The sequence below is a fragment of the Pinus tabuliformis genome, chromosome Q, assembly GCF_031772625.1.
Source record: "Pinus tabuliformis cultivar Carrire ecotype Pingquan chromosome Q, CPIR1, whole genome shotgun sequence".
Taxonomy (NCBI): Eukaryota; Viridiplantae; Streptophyta; class Pinopsida; order Pinales; family Pinaceae; genus Pinus; species Pinus tabuliformis.
In genome coordinates this window covers 1,000,875,665-1,000,891,016 of record NC_142296.1, presented here as the reverse complement: position 1 = coordinate 1,000,891,016, position 15,352 = coordinate 1,000,875,665, and the positions used below count along the sequence as shown (strand labels likewise).

General features: G+C 32.6%; 1 protein-coding gene and 1 long non-coding RNA gene across 2 annotated transcripts; one reads left to right on the top strand and one right to left on the bottom strand.

The window, feature by feature from the left end:
* Window positions 1–498: 498 nt before the first annotated feature.
* LOC149222858 (uncharacterized) lies at window positions 499–1,388 on the bottom strand. Its single transcript, XR_016248932.1, has 2 exons — window positions 1,021–1,388; window positions 499–931 (listed from the first exon to the last, which is right to left on the bottom strand). It is a non-coding gene; the product is annotated as an uncharacterized LOC149222858 (long non-coding RNA).
* Window positions 1,389–4,743: 3,355 nt separating this feature from the next.
* Window positions 4,744–10,589, top strand: LOC149222857 (cysteine-rich receptor-like protein kinase 15). Its single transcript, XM_089383182.1, has 12 exons — window positions 4,744–5,842; window positions 5,962–6,081; window positions 6,315–6,454; window positions 6,572–6,782; window positions 6,901–7,135; window positions 7,270–7,420; window positions 7,510–7,732; window positions 8,898–9,037; window positions 9,155–9,365; window positions 9,484–9,718; window positions 9,853–10,003; window positions 10,096–10,589. Exons 1-12 carry the CDS (start codon window positions 4,969–4,971, stop codon window positions 10,354–10,356), a joined length of 2,952 nt encoding a protein of 983 aa, XP_089239308.1. The 5' UTR covers window positions 4,744–4,968; the 3' UTR covers window positions 10,357–10,589.
* The last annotated feature ends 4,763 nt before the right edge of the window (window positions 10,590–15,352 follow it).

Here is a 15,352-nt window from a genome sequence, read left to right as displayed (position 1 = left end):
TAGGTTTGCAAATAATTATATGCTCATGAACAAGAAGACAAGTAAGTGAAATATAATGAGTCGTGAAAGCAGAATATAGGTTATAAAGTACTGTTACAGTAAAGTCTTTCCAAATTTTATATCTGAACCAATACACAGTCAAGAAAATGCTAAGATAAGTATAGATGTTAAGATTGTACAATACAAACTTAAGCAATAACCAATAAACACAAACATACATTGCGTGTGATTATAAAACTATAGAAGTCCCTTTTCTTTTACGGTGCAAACTGTCCCTTCAAAGCTTTCACCAGAACTTAAAAGGATTATACTCACTATAATCACGGAATTGCCAGACCTTTTACATGCCAAAAACCCACTTAAAATATGCTAATCGGCCAGCATCTATTTATATGAGTTTGAATCAAAGAAAACAATAATAAAAGAAAAGAGAGATATTGCATATTCTCAGCCGATAGCAGTGAATCACACACGATATGAAGCTCCAAACTCATTAAGAAATTTAAATACACTCATTACAATAATAACAGTTTGACTATGCTTATAGTGGAACAGTATTCTGGTCGCCTATGACTAATCATAACCATAAAAATTACTATCAAACCCTGTCTCTCTCTTGCCAGCATCCTCATATAAATTGCAAAGGAAAGCTTAAGATTATAAGTTTGGGTCTTGCTACCATAAACCCCTTGGCATGCTATTGAAAACCCAACCCAACTTTATACCCAGGTCTAAACAAAATAAGAACCAGAGAGTAATGGTCGAGCCTCAGCGCCGACCACCGTGAAATTTACATGCGTAATACTTCATAGTGGAAGCAGTAGGAACCAAGAGTAGATTCCAACCTCTAAGAAATTGAAAGGAGCAAATGGTGAGGACTCAGCATTTTCCGATGCAATCACGAACAGAATCAATGTGCAGATAGGTTTACCTGCAAGACAACCTCTGGGCAGAAATCCATTAAATATATATAACATATCGAGAAAGAAAAGAAAAAGGGACATTCAAGGGAATAGACACCTTTTCCTGAAGAGTTTTCGATGTTAGCAACCCACCTATCCTGTCGTAGAAGCCATGAAACCCTTGGTTCAACTTGTTCGAGATACACAAAATGAATAACGTAGAATGATTGAATTAATAATAAAGAATTCATAGGGATTAACTCTATCAAGAATGCATTTAATCGAGTCGTCTTCCATGAAGGCCAAATACCCCGAATTGTTTCTGAGCGAAGGAGGCAATCATTCAATCACCAGTTCAGTCGAACAGCAAACATAGAAACCCTACCTCGGTAGTATAAACCACTTGATATGGGTAAGGGTAAAAGAATAGCAATACCTGGTATTGTCAGGCAAGTGGAGGACGCCATAGCTCACGACAACAAGGGTTCGGGGCCAAAACGAATAGTTTGTAGAAGAAAATCGTTGCGTAGCAGCAAGAACCTCCAAGTTTAACAGCGAAAATGACTAGCCAACCAGCTTGATGGATACCTCAACAATTAGGTAAACCCTACCCCCCTCTTGCACCATCGGATTGCCTTCTGTAGATCGACGGTCAAGGGCGAGACCACCTGTATCCCGCCTTTCTTATCACGTTAACTCTTGGAAATAGGAATTTCCGATGGGCCCTGGGCATGACGTGTGGCCTGACCTTCAACTCTATTTAATAGGCAGATCGAAAATTGGGATTGCTCCATGGGAGATTAACGCTAATATTATGCTTATAAATAATATGACAACCATCGATATACAGTACAATAAATGGCATGGTGTTAACACGTGTTTTCCGTATCCACTTGGTAATGAATTAAACTAACCTAGATTCTATTCAGATTATAGTTAATTGCCTATTGACTGAGTAAATGAATTCTTTTTTTAATGTGCTTGTTACAATTATAATATAAAAATAATGAGTATTATAATAATATTTATATTGATATTAAATTTTGAACAAATTTAGAATTAATAAATATGTGGAATAAATGAATTAAAAGTTTTTCAATTTTATTGGTATGATTGTAATATGAAAGTTTTATGTAAAATTATGTGGTTTTAGATTTAAATTTATTTATTTATTTTTTGGGTTATGAGTGGAGGTGTTTATAGGTTTAATTGGAGGTTATGTTTGTAGTAGATTTAGAGGTTATGTAGTTTGAGGTTCAAATTTTCCATTAACTTTGTGGGTTGTAAATAGAGACATATATGGAATAACTTAAAAGTTATAGTGATAGCAAATCTAAAGGTTATAGTAATGGTGAATCCAATTCTCTATAGTAAGTAAAATTTAGCATAATTTAATTGCCAAACGAATTGTAAAGACAACCATCTCTAACTTTTATCTAATGCAACCTAACCTATCACTGTTATTTAAAAAAAAACCACATCACCATAAACGACCCTACTAATAATAATGAATCCTCACAAAAAAATATTTTAAATATAATATATATATTAAATTTAATTTTAAATTATATAAATAAATAATTATAGTTTATTAATTAATACATTATAAATTTATTTTAACCCCATATATATAAAATGGGAAGACAACAAACCATTAAAATATTTCGTAAAGAATTTAACTAACTTATATCTTTTATTAAAAAATTATTGATTATACGTTAAGCCCACCAACAAAAAGATCTTAATAAAAGTTTAACAAATTAACTAGAAGTATAAATCAAGATGTAGAAGTATAAATCAAGATGTAGGAATTTGAAAAATGAATGTATTAATTAAATTTGATCATTTTAATATCATAATTTTATTGGTTTTGTTATTATTTTTTTATAATTTTAAAAATATGTGGTTTAATTTATAAATAAAATAATTTTTTTATTAAAATTATGATATAATTTTAAATAAGATGGTGATTTTTTTATTGTTTAAAATATATTTTTGAATCTATAAATAAATTGAATTTATGGAATATTCAAATTTTATAAATTAAACGGTTTAAATTTAAGTTTAAATTATAAAAATAAATAAATAAATCTTGAATTTAGTTTAAAATTAAACAAAAAAATATTCTGGAAAAAAGGTTATTTCATCTATTATTGAGCAGAGAGGCTCATTCTACAACCTAGTTACAAAATATTTAAATAATGTCGGCTCATAAAAAAATTACATATGAAGAAATTGAATTATTAGTAGAGAAGCTCATTCTACAACCCAGGTAAAAAATATTTAAATAATATCAATTTATAAAAAAATTTACATGAAAAAAATTAAATCCCTCCACTCATATTAAATCTCTATTTAAAATAAATCTATATTAATTTAAACTACTTATTTAAGAAATAATTAATTTTAATTAACAAATTATTTATAATAAACAATTTATTAATCAAATTTTATTCTTCATAATCATTCATGAACCCTTTTTTTAATTCAACTCCCATCGAAAATGGAATTAAAGGACCATCATAAGAAGTCCATGAAAAACAATCCGAAGATGTTATGTTATTATATCATTGTTGGTGATTCTTGATGATCATTTAAATTCGAACTATGTTTCATGCCCCCACTTATTTAACCAATATAAAATTACCCGAAATTGGTAAATCAAATAAGATTATGATTGATAATTTACCTAGTCCAAAGTATATTCTTAAGATAACGATTGATAAGTTACATTATGGAAAATATATTATTAAGATAATGATTGAAAATTTATATGGTCCACGTAGCAGACCATCCACCGACCATGCAAGAAACCCATGGGCCATACCAACGGAGAAAAAAGCCAAAGAACCTTGGGACAAGTAGAGAAGGCATGTCTCGTTTAGCACCAACCAACCCGTGACTTACACAAAGTGAGGAGGAGAAAACCAATGGCCTTTTCTCGCTCACTGTGGACTTGGTTTATTTTGACAATTCCCCTAAACATTAATGCAAATACAGAGTATTTCGCCTAAACATTGTTGGAGTTATGATTGTTGTTATACACGGGAGCGTTGGATCATTTTTCTACAGCGTTAGTTTTAGCCGCCATTAACGGAGAGCACAACAATTTCCCTCCAACGCAAGCCTCGAAACTTATCTCTGATATTACTTGTTGAAGTCACGATTGCCGTTACACCAAAACCCGCAGGTGTTAGTAAACAGACACATCGCTAGATTTAACCACATGCCACACATCGCTAGATTTAAGCACATGCCACGAAACACACGGGGAGCGTTGGATTATCCTTCTACACCGCCATTAACAGGGAGCACAACAAACATTAATGCCAATACTTGCCATGTGAATAATGTGATGTATAAAAAACCGATTTTCTCTAAAGTTGTGCGCTGACATTAACAATGTCCACACAAAGATATGGAATCCAGCGTCTTAGTTTTTAAAATAGAAAAAGAATGTTTGAATAGTGTTTATGGTGGAAATGTATTCAGTATTATTAAAAACTGTTAGTCTGTTAAAATCGATGTTGTAGTTATTGTAACTTGATAGTTGTAATTTAGATTAATCTTGATAACATACTATCATTATTGTAATTTGATAATTGTAATCTAGATTAATCTTAATAACATACCATCGCTTTCGTAACTTGATAATTGTAATTTTGATTAATCTTGATAATATGTTATAGTTGTCTAGATTAATTTTAATCTAATTAACAATTGTAATCCAAATTTCCAAAAATCTATACCGCATGGAAATTTCCATGATTTTTGCCACAGTCGAATGTACACAAGGTCAAATGGTCCACGCATGTTTACATCCTCTTTCGCCGAAGTATTACTTTCGGCATTCCAATTCCAATTCTAATTACAGTACTCTGCTGTAATTCGAAGCAGTGTGTCGATTTTGCAACCCTCAACCCTCGTCCATCTGACGATTTCCCTTCACCATCGATCCAGGCTGTTTCTTCAAGTGTTTCAATGTTGTAATTCCACGCATGGTACCAGAATCCCATATTTATTAGAATCCTTGACAGAGCCTACTGGTTCGAACTTCTTGTTCAATATGTATATATTGTTAAACTTGGCTAATTCTAGCAAACAGGCAGCTATTCTATTTCATTTCATCGGTTTACTATTCATCACCACTTTTCCTTCTGTTACATCACAGATTAGCTCACACGCCTGCAGTAATGCCTCTACTTATGCCAATGGAAGTACTTTTTTGAGCGATTTGAATAGGTTAATGAGTGATCTAATGAAGAACGCACCTCAAACAAGGTTCGACACTTCTTCCAATGGCAAAAGTCCTAACAGAATCTATGGCCTCCTCCAGTGCACAGGTAACGTATCTAGCCAAGACTGTTCAATCTGTTCACAACAAGCAAACGATAACGATCTACAACTTTGCGGGAAAGACGTAGGCGCTCGAGTATGGTTAGAAAGCTGCTTCCTGCGATACGAGAACTTTAGCTTTTTTTCAAAGCTAGACACCAATGGGACTTATCTGGTTATGGTAATTGAAATCAGTACAAGTGATCTATACAATTTCAAGACCACTACTTCAAATCTGCTTTTCAACGTGTCTGATGAGGCCTGCAATTCTGCAAATAAGGGATTCACTCAAGGCTCAGCTACATGTTCTGCCAATGGTACCGTTTACAGTTTAGTTCAATGTTGGAGAGATTTATCCAGAAAGGACTGCAGATCTTGCTTTCAACTACCAACAAATGACCTCCACGGATGTCGCTCTCTGAATGGAGGAGCCGAGGCACTATCGGGAAGCTGCAGGGTTCGATATGAAATATACCCTTCTTTTAACACTAGTACTGCTGGGAATAGTACTAGTCCACTTCCATTCTCTAACTCCTCCGGGGCAAACCCTCCTGCCCATATGACTCAGGTGACTCAGGCGAATGGAGCTTCACACACCACGTCAAGTAATCCCTCTTGGCCACATCTAATTTTATGATTCCCCGCTTCTGGGGATTTTACAAATTGATTGTAACTTCAATGTCTGTAAATAACAGTACAATGCATTACATGATTTGCTCTACAGAAAATTCTCTGGGGATTGTGGTAGGCGTTTTAGTAGCGTTAATGGTCTGTTTGTTTGCCCTGAGGAACAGACTGAAATCTTTCTTTTCACGGAACCCAGTAACATGTCAGCAGAATGAAGGTAGAATCAGCGGAATTTATCTCAGATTTTAAGAATAATTGACCTTATTCTTGTTTATCTTATTCTGAACTTATCTTGATGGCAGATTTTAAGAACAATTTTCAAAATATTCTAAATCTACCATCTAGAAATAAAATTGAATCTATAACCAGGCATCTCTTTAACACAACCCATTCAAATTTATGTTATCTAATGAAATTAGATTCTTATTTGCCTCTTCTTTTTCTATGTAGAAAAACATGTTATTGATCCAGAATCGACACTAATCGAACATGAGCAAATTATTTTCACTTTAAAAGCACTCACAGAAGCAACGGATAATTTTCATGAAAACATGAAGCTTGGAGAGGGAGGCTTTGGCCCTGTATACAAGGTATTTACCTACCCACTATTGTTTGCAAGTTTAACGCTATCACTTTACATCATCTTTCAGATAGAGGAACAGGAACAGGGATTTTTCCATGGTTTGTTGATGGACTGATTCTTCCAGGGAATAACGAGAGACGGAAAAGAAATAGCAGTGAAGAAGTTGTCTGTAAGGTCTGGACAGGGCAAACGAGAGTTTATGAATGAAGTGAAGCTTGTTACCCATGTTCAACACCGAAATCTGGTAAAGTTGCTCGGATGTTGTGCCGAGGGTCCCGAAAGGTTGCTTGTTTATGAGTATTTGCGAAACAAGAGTCTTGACACCTTCTTGTTTGGTATGTCATTTTGAATTTTTTTTCTTGTATGAGGGAAAGATGATCAATTTTTCATAAATTAATGAGATTGATTATGTAACCGGTTTTGAAAATTAATATTCTTTGAATACAAATACAGATCCAGAGAAGAAGAGACATCTTGATTGGCAAAAACGCTATAACATCATAATGGGAATAGCTCGTGGTCTTCTTTATCTTCACGAGGATTCACAGTTGCGAATAATTCACAGAGACATTAAAGCAAACAACATTTTGCTTGATGAAAGGCTGAATCCTAAAATTGCAGACTTTGGGTTAGCAAGGCTCTTTCCTGAAGACGAGACTCACATCCATACAAGAGTTGCAGGGACATAGTGAGAATATTTCCCTCTACCCTTCTCTATGCAATTTGTTTGAAGTTAACAATCAATTTTTTAAACAGCTTAACATTTATGCAATCATGTGCCACAATCACCCCAACTTATTTGAAGAGTTTCTGAGTATGTAGCGGTTACATGGCGCCAGAGTATGCAATGCGAGGGCAACTATCCTTGAAAGCTGATGTCTATAGTTTTGGAGTATTAGTCCTCGAGATTGTGACTGGAATAAAAAACAGTGATATAATTTTTTCCCCAGAAATGCAAAGCCTATCAGAGTGGGTAAGACTTCAATTCATGATTTTTTTGGTATGAATAACAGTGGATTGCGTTAATCTGAATAAAGATGATTTGCCTTGGATGGGATGTAGGCATGGAGATTACAGAAGCAAGGGTGTCTTCTGAATATGATTGATTCCACAGTAATGGAAACATGGCAGCAGGAGGAAGTCGTAAGATGCATTGAGGTTGCTCTTCTATGCACGCACGCTGATTCAGTCCTCCGTCCAACCATGTCTAATGTTATATTAATGATCTCAAGCTCTCCTGTAACATTACTAAATCCAACACAGCCAGCATTTCTTAAAAATAGTGGTGAGAGTAACGTCATTACTGAATTAGAAGCTAGATAGGTCCCTTAAGGTTTGATTGTAAATAAAAATATGTTAAGTACACGGGCGGGTTAGGAGATTGAAATTATTTTATTAGAGGTTGGTTAATTAATAATTCATGTCGTCCACGGACGAGGGAATTCTAGTGGTTAGCGTCTCCAGCAAAAATGTCCAATGTATGCACATCAATGGTGATAAGACAGCAGTCGTCACCACTAATTTCATGGTAAATTGTTTCAAAAAATTGGGGAATAAATTGTTTGTATAACCTCTCATATTTTGTCGTTACATGGTTACAGTTTTGATTTTATTTATTTTATAAATTTTTATACCCTCAGTCTAGAAAACCCACAAAATAGTTTAGAAATTCTGGCCAGATTAAGAAAATTTCTGAAGAACTTTTTGAAAATCTTGGTTATAGTTGTTAAATTTCAGGATTTTGGATACCCAGAAATTTTTAATACTACTGAATCCATTTTCACCATAAAAAAAAAAAGATTCAAACACTCCAACACTCCAACTACCTGATATTTTGAATTTCTTTTACTGAATTCAGATTAAAAAAACTGTCGTCTAGATTATTTTGTTGCATCCATAAACAACGACGCTAAGCATTATATATTTTAAATTTTGACCTTATTATTTTACTAAATTATTATAGATTTAATTAGTTTAAACATTAAAATTAAAATTTCTCAAATTATGTTGTGAATGTATAATAAATACAAAACATATAGTAAATAAACATACCTTTTAAAACTGAATGTTGATATAAATATATATTTATATATGAAACTTGTAATGCATTTGAATGAATAGAAGCATGGTAAGCTAACCTCCATGTAAATGATCTATGAAACAGTTAAATTTAGGAGAATAATATATGATTTATCTCAGATTTTAAGAATAATTGACCTTATTCTTGTTTATCTTATTCTGAACTTATCTTGATTGCAGATTTTAAGAATAATTTTCAAAATATTCTAAATCTACCGTCTAGAAATAAAATTGAATCTATAACCAGGCATCTCTTTAACACAACCCATTCAAATTTATGTTATAACCAGGCATCTCTTTAACACAACCCATTCAAATTTATGTTATCTAATGAAATTAGATTCTTATTTGCCTCTTCTTTTTCTATGTAGAAAAACATGTTATTGATCCAGAATCGACACTAATCGAACATGAGCAAATTCTTTTCACCTTAGAAGCACTCACAGAAGCAACGGATAATTTTCATGAAAACATGAAGCTTGGAGAGGGAGGCTTTGGCCCTGTATACAAGGTATTTACCTACCCACTATTGTTTGCAAGTTTAACGCTATTACTTTACATCATCTTTTAGATAGAGGAACAGGGAGAGAGATTTTTCCATGGCTTGTTGATGGACTGATTCTTCCAGGGAATAACAAGAGATGGAAAAGAAATAGCAGTGAAGAAGTTGTCTGTAAGGTCTGGACAGGGCAAACGAGAGTTTATGAATGAAGTGAAGCTTGTTACCCATGTTCAACACCGAAATCTGGTAAAGCTGCTCGGATGTTGTGCCGAGGGTCCCGAAAGGTTGCTTGTTTATGAGTATTTGCGAAACAAGAGTCTTGACACCTTCCTGTTTGGTATGTCATTTTGAATTTTGTTTCCTGTATGAGGGAAAGATGATCAATTTTTCATAAATTAATGAGATTGATTATGTAAAAGGTTTAGAAAATTAATATTCTCTGAATACAAATACAGATCCAGAGAAGAAGAGACATCTTGATTGGCAAAAACGCTATAACATCATAATGGGAATAGCTCGTGGTCTTCTTTATCTTCATGAGGATTCACAGTTGCGAATAATTCACAGAGACATTAAAGCAAACAACATTTTGCTTGATGAGAGGCTGAATCCTAAAATTGCAGACTTTGGGTTAGCAAGACTCTTTCCTGAAGACGAGACTCACATCCAAACAAGAGTTGCAGGGACATAGTGAGAATACTTCCCTCTACCCTTCTCTATGCAATTTGTTTGAAGTTAACAATCAATTTTTTGAACAGCTTAACATTTATGCAATCATGTGCCACAATCACCCCAACTTATTTGAAGAGTTTCTGAGTATGTAGCGGTTACATGGCGCCAGAGTATGCAATGCGAGGGCAACTATCCTTGAAAGCTGATGTCTATAGTTTTGGAGTATTAGTCCTCGAGATTTTGACTGGAATAAAAAACAGTGATATAATTTTTTCCCCAGAAATGCAAAGCCTATCAGAATGGGTAATACTTCAATTCATGATTTTTTTTGGGTATGAATAACAGTGGATTGCGATAAATCAGAATAATGATGATTTACCTTGGATGGGATGTAGGCATGGAGATTACAGAAGCAAGGGTGTCTTCTGAATATGATTGATTCCACAGTAATGGAAACATGGCAGCAGGAGGAAGTCGTAAGATGCATTGAGGTTGTTCTTCTATGCACGCAAGCTGATTCAGGCCTCCGTCCAACCATGTCTAATGTTATATTAATGATCTCAAGCTCTCCTGTAACATTACTAAATCCAACACAGCCAGCATTTCTTAAAAATAGTGCTGAGAGTAACGTCATTACTGAATTAGAAGCTAGATAGGTCCCTTAAGGTTTGATTGTAAATAAAAATATGTAAAGTACACGGGCGGGTTAGGAGATTGAAATTATTTTATTAGAGGTTGGTTAATTAATAATTCATGGCGTCCACGGACAAGGGGAATTGGATTTTCTAGCGTTTAGCGTCTCCAGCAAAAATGTCCAATGTGTGTACATCAGTAGTGATAAGACAGCAGTCATCACCACTGATTTCATGGTAATTTGTTTCAAAAAATTGGGGAATAAATTGTTTGTATAACCTCTCATATTTTGTCGTTACATGGTTACAGTTTTGATTTTATTTATTTTATAAATTCTTATACCCTCCGTCTCAAAAACCCACAAAATAGTTTAGAAATTCTGGTTAGATTATGAAAATTTCTGAAGAAATTTTTGAAAATCTTGGTTATAGTTGTTAAATTTCACGATTTTGGATGCCTCAGGATTTTTAATGGTACTGAATCCATTTTCACTTAAAAAAAAAATCGATTCAAACACTCCAACACTCCAATTACCTGATATTTTGAATTTCTTTTACTGGATTCTGATTAAAAAAAACTGTCGTCTAAATTATTTTGTTGCATCCACAAACAATGCTAAGCATTATATATTTTGAATTTTGATCTTATTCATTTTACTAAATTATTATATATTTGATTAGTTTAAACATTAAAATTAAAATTTCCCAAATTATGTTGTGAATGTATAATAAATACAAAACATATAGTAAATAAACATACTTTTTAAAACTGAATGTTGATATAAATATAGATTTATATATGAAACTTGTAATGCATTTGAATGAATATAAGCATGGTAAGCTAACCTCCATGTAAATGATCTATGAAACAGTTAAATTTAGGAGAAGTGTTAAGGTAATTTGGAGGTTGTAAATATGAAGAAGATAACTTATACTATATAAGTATAATTTAGGAGAATAATATAAGAAATAGTCACATAATTGTAGTGTTGAGGTAATGCGGAGGTTTTAAATATGAAGAGGATAACTTATACTATATAAGTTTTACTTGTGATCTAATACATGATTTAAATATTATTATGATATGTAGTAAGTGTGGTTTTTATAGGATGTATAATTTGTTTAGATTGTTTATTCAATGATATGATTTTAAGAATAGTAGTTATACAGTGTTACTTTATATAGGGTGTTCACCTTAGTTATATTAGAAAGGGTGAAGGTATTACTTACTAAGTATTTTATTAGCTTTAATTTTATGAAAACAGGTGAAGGTATTTTTTACTATTTATCTTTTAAAACCTAGAGTCTTCGAAAGGGGAAGGTTGTGTTAATGCTCCCTTAAACATGTGATGGAAACTTCCAATTACCTATTGAGGAAGCTTGGTTAGATAGTTGAAGCTTCTACTTATGGATTTTGGCATTAGGTCAATATAATTCACACTCTAGCTTAGTTCAACAAAAGAATGATAAGATATGGAACATTGAAGTAGGTTTGGGAGGAAGGATGAAAATATTCTTGGGGATTAGATGTATCATTCTTGTTTTTCTACCTGGTTCCTATTGTGTTTAGAACATTTTCTATGGTGCATTTTTCATATTTTTTGTGTGTTGATCATTGATTGGTGATTATTGTAATTTTGTTATTGAAGATTACTAAATGATGCATTTACTTGATTTACCACCCTACATTATTTGATGTGAACATATAGCAATTATGCATTAAAGGTAGTGATTATTTTTCACTAATACGTGTGCAAGTTATCTATACTACAACTACACATACATACTTTAGACATGTACACTAGTATAGTTAATTGAGGTATTGATTATTAAACTTAGTTATTAAATCTTAGCTTCATTGGACCTAATGGTTAAGAACATGTGTTTCCTTGTAAGAACCCACAGGTTCAAATCAAAAGACAAGGAGAGTATGTACACTTCCATAGACTCAAGGAGAGTATGTACACTTCCATAGACTTTACTAATCAAATTGTTGCACAAAGGGTGTATGGGAGCATAGAGTTTGAGGCACTACATTGTATGTGAAAAGTTTAAGACATTGAGGAGCTTATGCTACAACAACGAATGTAGATCAATCAACTTACTTGCATGAAGTCAGAGAATTAGGTCACTAGGTAGTAGACCTACTGGTTCACCAAAATCCACAATAAAAAATAATCATTGGTTAGTTGTAATCTAAGGGTTTATGTGGATTTCTTCTAAGTCTCTTATGGGTTCACCAAAATCCACAATAAAAAATAATCATTGGTTAGTTGTAAGCTAAGGGTTTATGTGGATTTCTTCTAAGTCTTACCTTTAGCAAATTTCACCTACTGGACAAGTTAGCAAGGAGCACTACATTCAAAGAAAATTTCTACAAAGTATCTTCTCTTCAACATGTTTATGGAAAAGCCCCTAGTCTCTAAGCCACATCATGCATGAAGTTTCTTTAAGGAAAACCTTTAGTGGCCTAAGTAGAGTTGCAATATGCCCTAACACCTTCCCGCGAGCATGTCAAGAAGAAAGCAAACAAAAGAGTAAACCCTAAACTAGAGGAACCATTGGGCGGAGATACAAATCCCTTCCTGATCAGATCATAGCCTTTCATACCTAAAAATTGGTGAGTTCCTATAACCACAAAAGGTTTTATTCTATCAATGTTATCCTTTAGTAAACAATTCCACTTCTGCAAGCATAAAACCAAGTTGAGACAAAGCAACAAAGTATAAAATCGAATTGTGAATAACCATAAAGCCAACACACACAATTTTTCTTATGGAGAAACTAATGAGCTATGCTTTTTCCGTGGCTGAAGGGTCAACTTCAGTTATGTAAATTCTAAACTTCGTGAACTTGCTACACATTGTGTCAAATAACGTACCGACCACACAAATTCTAGTTAATAATTTGCGACATCCACAATAGATCTGAGTACAAAGAACTATAGACACTCAATTCATCAAATAAATCAAGCGAGAAACAATCCACATTGTAAATGCATCACACATGATATAATACAGAGGGAAATGTGGTTGGATTGGTAGGCCCTTCCCATCGACCACACGTTGCCTGTGAGAAACTTAAATCAAACTCAAATAGCACACAATTGCATATCAAAAAAATACCAATTTAGATTCATATCACAGTTATCCTTAGATTACATTACGTGCAAAGACGCCCAACAATCTTACTTGATCTTCTTTACAGAGAAAATTATATCATAAGAATATTGTTAACCTTTGTTTATAGGGACTATAATCATTTATATAATTTACAATGTAAATTCTTATGGCCATAGGGTCCATTGCCACAAGTCTAACCCAAAAGCAGATAGGTGATCTGAATGGATCCCCTTTCAATTTTTAAAATGAACATGATTTCTCTAATATATATCTTATAACCATGTAGAAATTTCGCAACTCTATTATACAGGTCCACAATTTGGTGAATACTTTCCCCTCATAAACATCATCCAAGGTTTACCACTGATATGCCACTGGAATGAAATTCCTTTTGTGCCTTCTTCAATAACCATTGGTCTGGTTGAATAAGAGAGAGCTTCTCAACAATTTCAAGGAAGGAACCCATGTTTTGATTTCCATTCTGGGGATGCACAAATAAACTATCCATGAAATCTTGTTACAAGAACCTGTGTAAGTTACAAGACCTATCATTTGAAAAGGAACTAAAGGTAGTGGAGTTTGTGTTGCAAGATGAAGAATCTGACCTAGTAGAGGAGCATAATTCAAAAGAAGAAGAACAACATACTCTTGGACTGAGGAGATCAGTTTTGGAAAGAAGAGAACTAAAAAGGTATATTCCACTGGACTTTTGTTTTAGTTTTGCTTTGTCTATTCTTGATGATGATCCTAGAATTCTTAGGGAAGTAGTGAATCGAGAGTATGGTAAAATATGGAGAAAGGCCATGGTTGAGGAAATGGTATCCTTGGACAAGAATGAGGCTTCACATCTAGTTGAGTTTCTGTTTGGAAGAAATCCGATTGGTAGTAAATGGGCGTTTACAAAGAAGTTGAATTCTTAAGGTAAAGTGGAGAAATGCAAAACTTAATTAGTAACAAAAGGTTATACCTAGGTTGAGGAAATTGACTTGGTGAAATTGTTTCTCATATTGCTAAGTTAAATTCTATTATATTTCTCTTATTTGTTGTTGTTTCTTTTGATCGTCAAGTAAACATACATGTGTGAAGACAACAACATATATGTGTGAAGACAACATTCATAGAGGGGGATTTGGAAGAAGAAATCTACATGAAACAAAGGTTTTACAATAAAAAGTAAGAAAAAGCTAGTTTGGAAGTTTAAAAAAAAATCCCTATATGGATTAAAAAAGCTCCAAGGAAAAACATAATTGAATGGAAACTTTTTTTTTAAATGGAAATTTCAATAACAATGTCAAGCTTAAATGTTATATACATTGAAGAGTATATGGAATTCTAGGTGAAGGGTTTTTTTCTAATCACATGTGTAAATAAATAGTAGATAATTTATAGCATTTTAAAAATGTTATGTCACCCAAAATTAAATAAACAATAAGTTAATTAAAAAATAATTAATTAGAATTTGAAGTGATAATTAGAAAATGAAATAATTACATTAATTAATTACTATTACATTTTGAATAAATGAGATAATAAAATTAAATAAAAAATATAATGTCATTAATAAAATAAAATTAAAACACATTAATTAAAAATATAACGATAATTATATTTTAAGAATTTAATAAAAAAATGAAATGACTAATCAATCTAATTAATTAATTTAATAATAATATTAATCACTATAATAATAAATGTAATATAATGAATCAATTATAATCAATATAATTAATAAATAATAATAATTATGATTGTAATATAACTAATCAATATAGAATTGATGTTATGGTAACTCCCGTAATTTTAAGAAAATAAAACATGAAAAAGATAGAATTGATGTCATGGTAACTCCCGTAATTTTAAGAAAATAAAACATGAAAAAGATAGAATTGATGTCATGG

What these genes read in the sequence shown, in the direction of transcription:
- LOC149222857 (XM_089383182.1), top strand. Translation starts at nt 4,969, where the DNA reads ATGTATATATTGTTAAACTTGGCTAATTCTAGCAAACAGGCAGCTATT. An exon ending in AACATGTCAGCAGAATGAAG is followed by an intron (nt 6,082 to 6,314) that starts GTAGAATCAGCG and finishes TTTTCTATGTAG; the next exon opens with AAAAACATGTTATTGATCCA. An exon ending in TGCAAAGCCTATCAGAGTGG is followed by an intron (nt 7,421 to 7,509) that starts GTAAGACTTCAA and finishes GATGGGATGTAG; the next exon opens with GCATGGAGATTACAGAAGCA.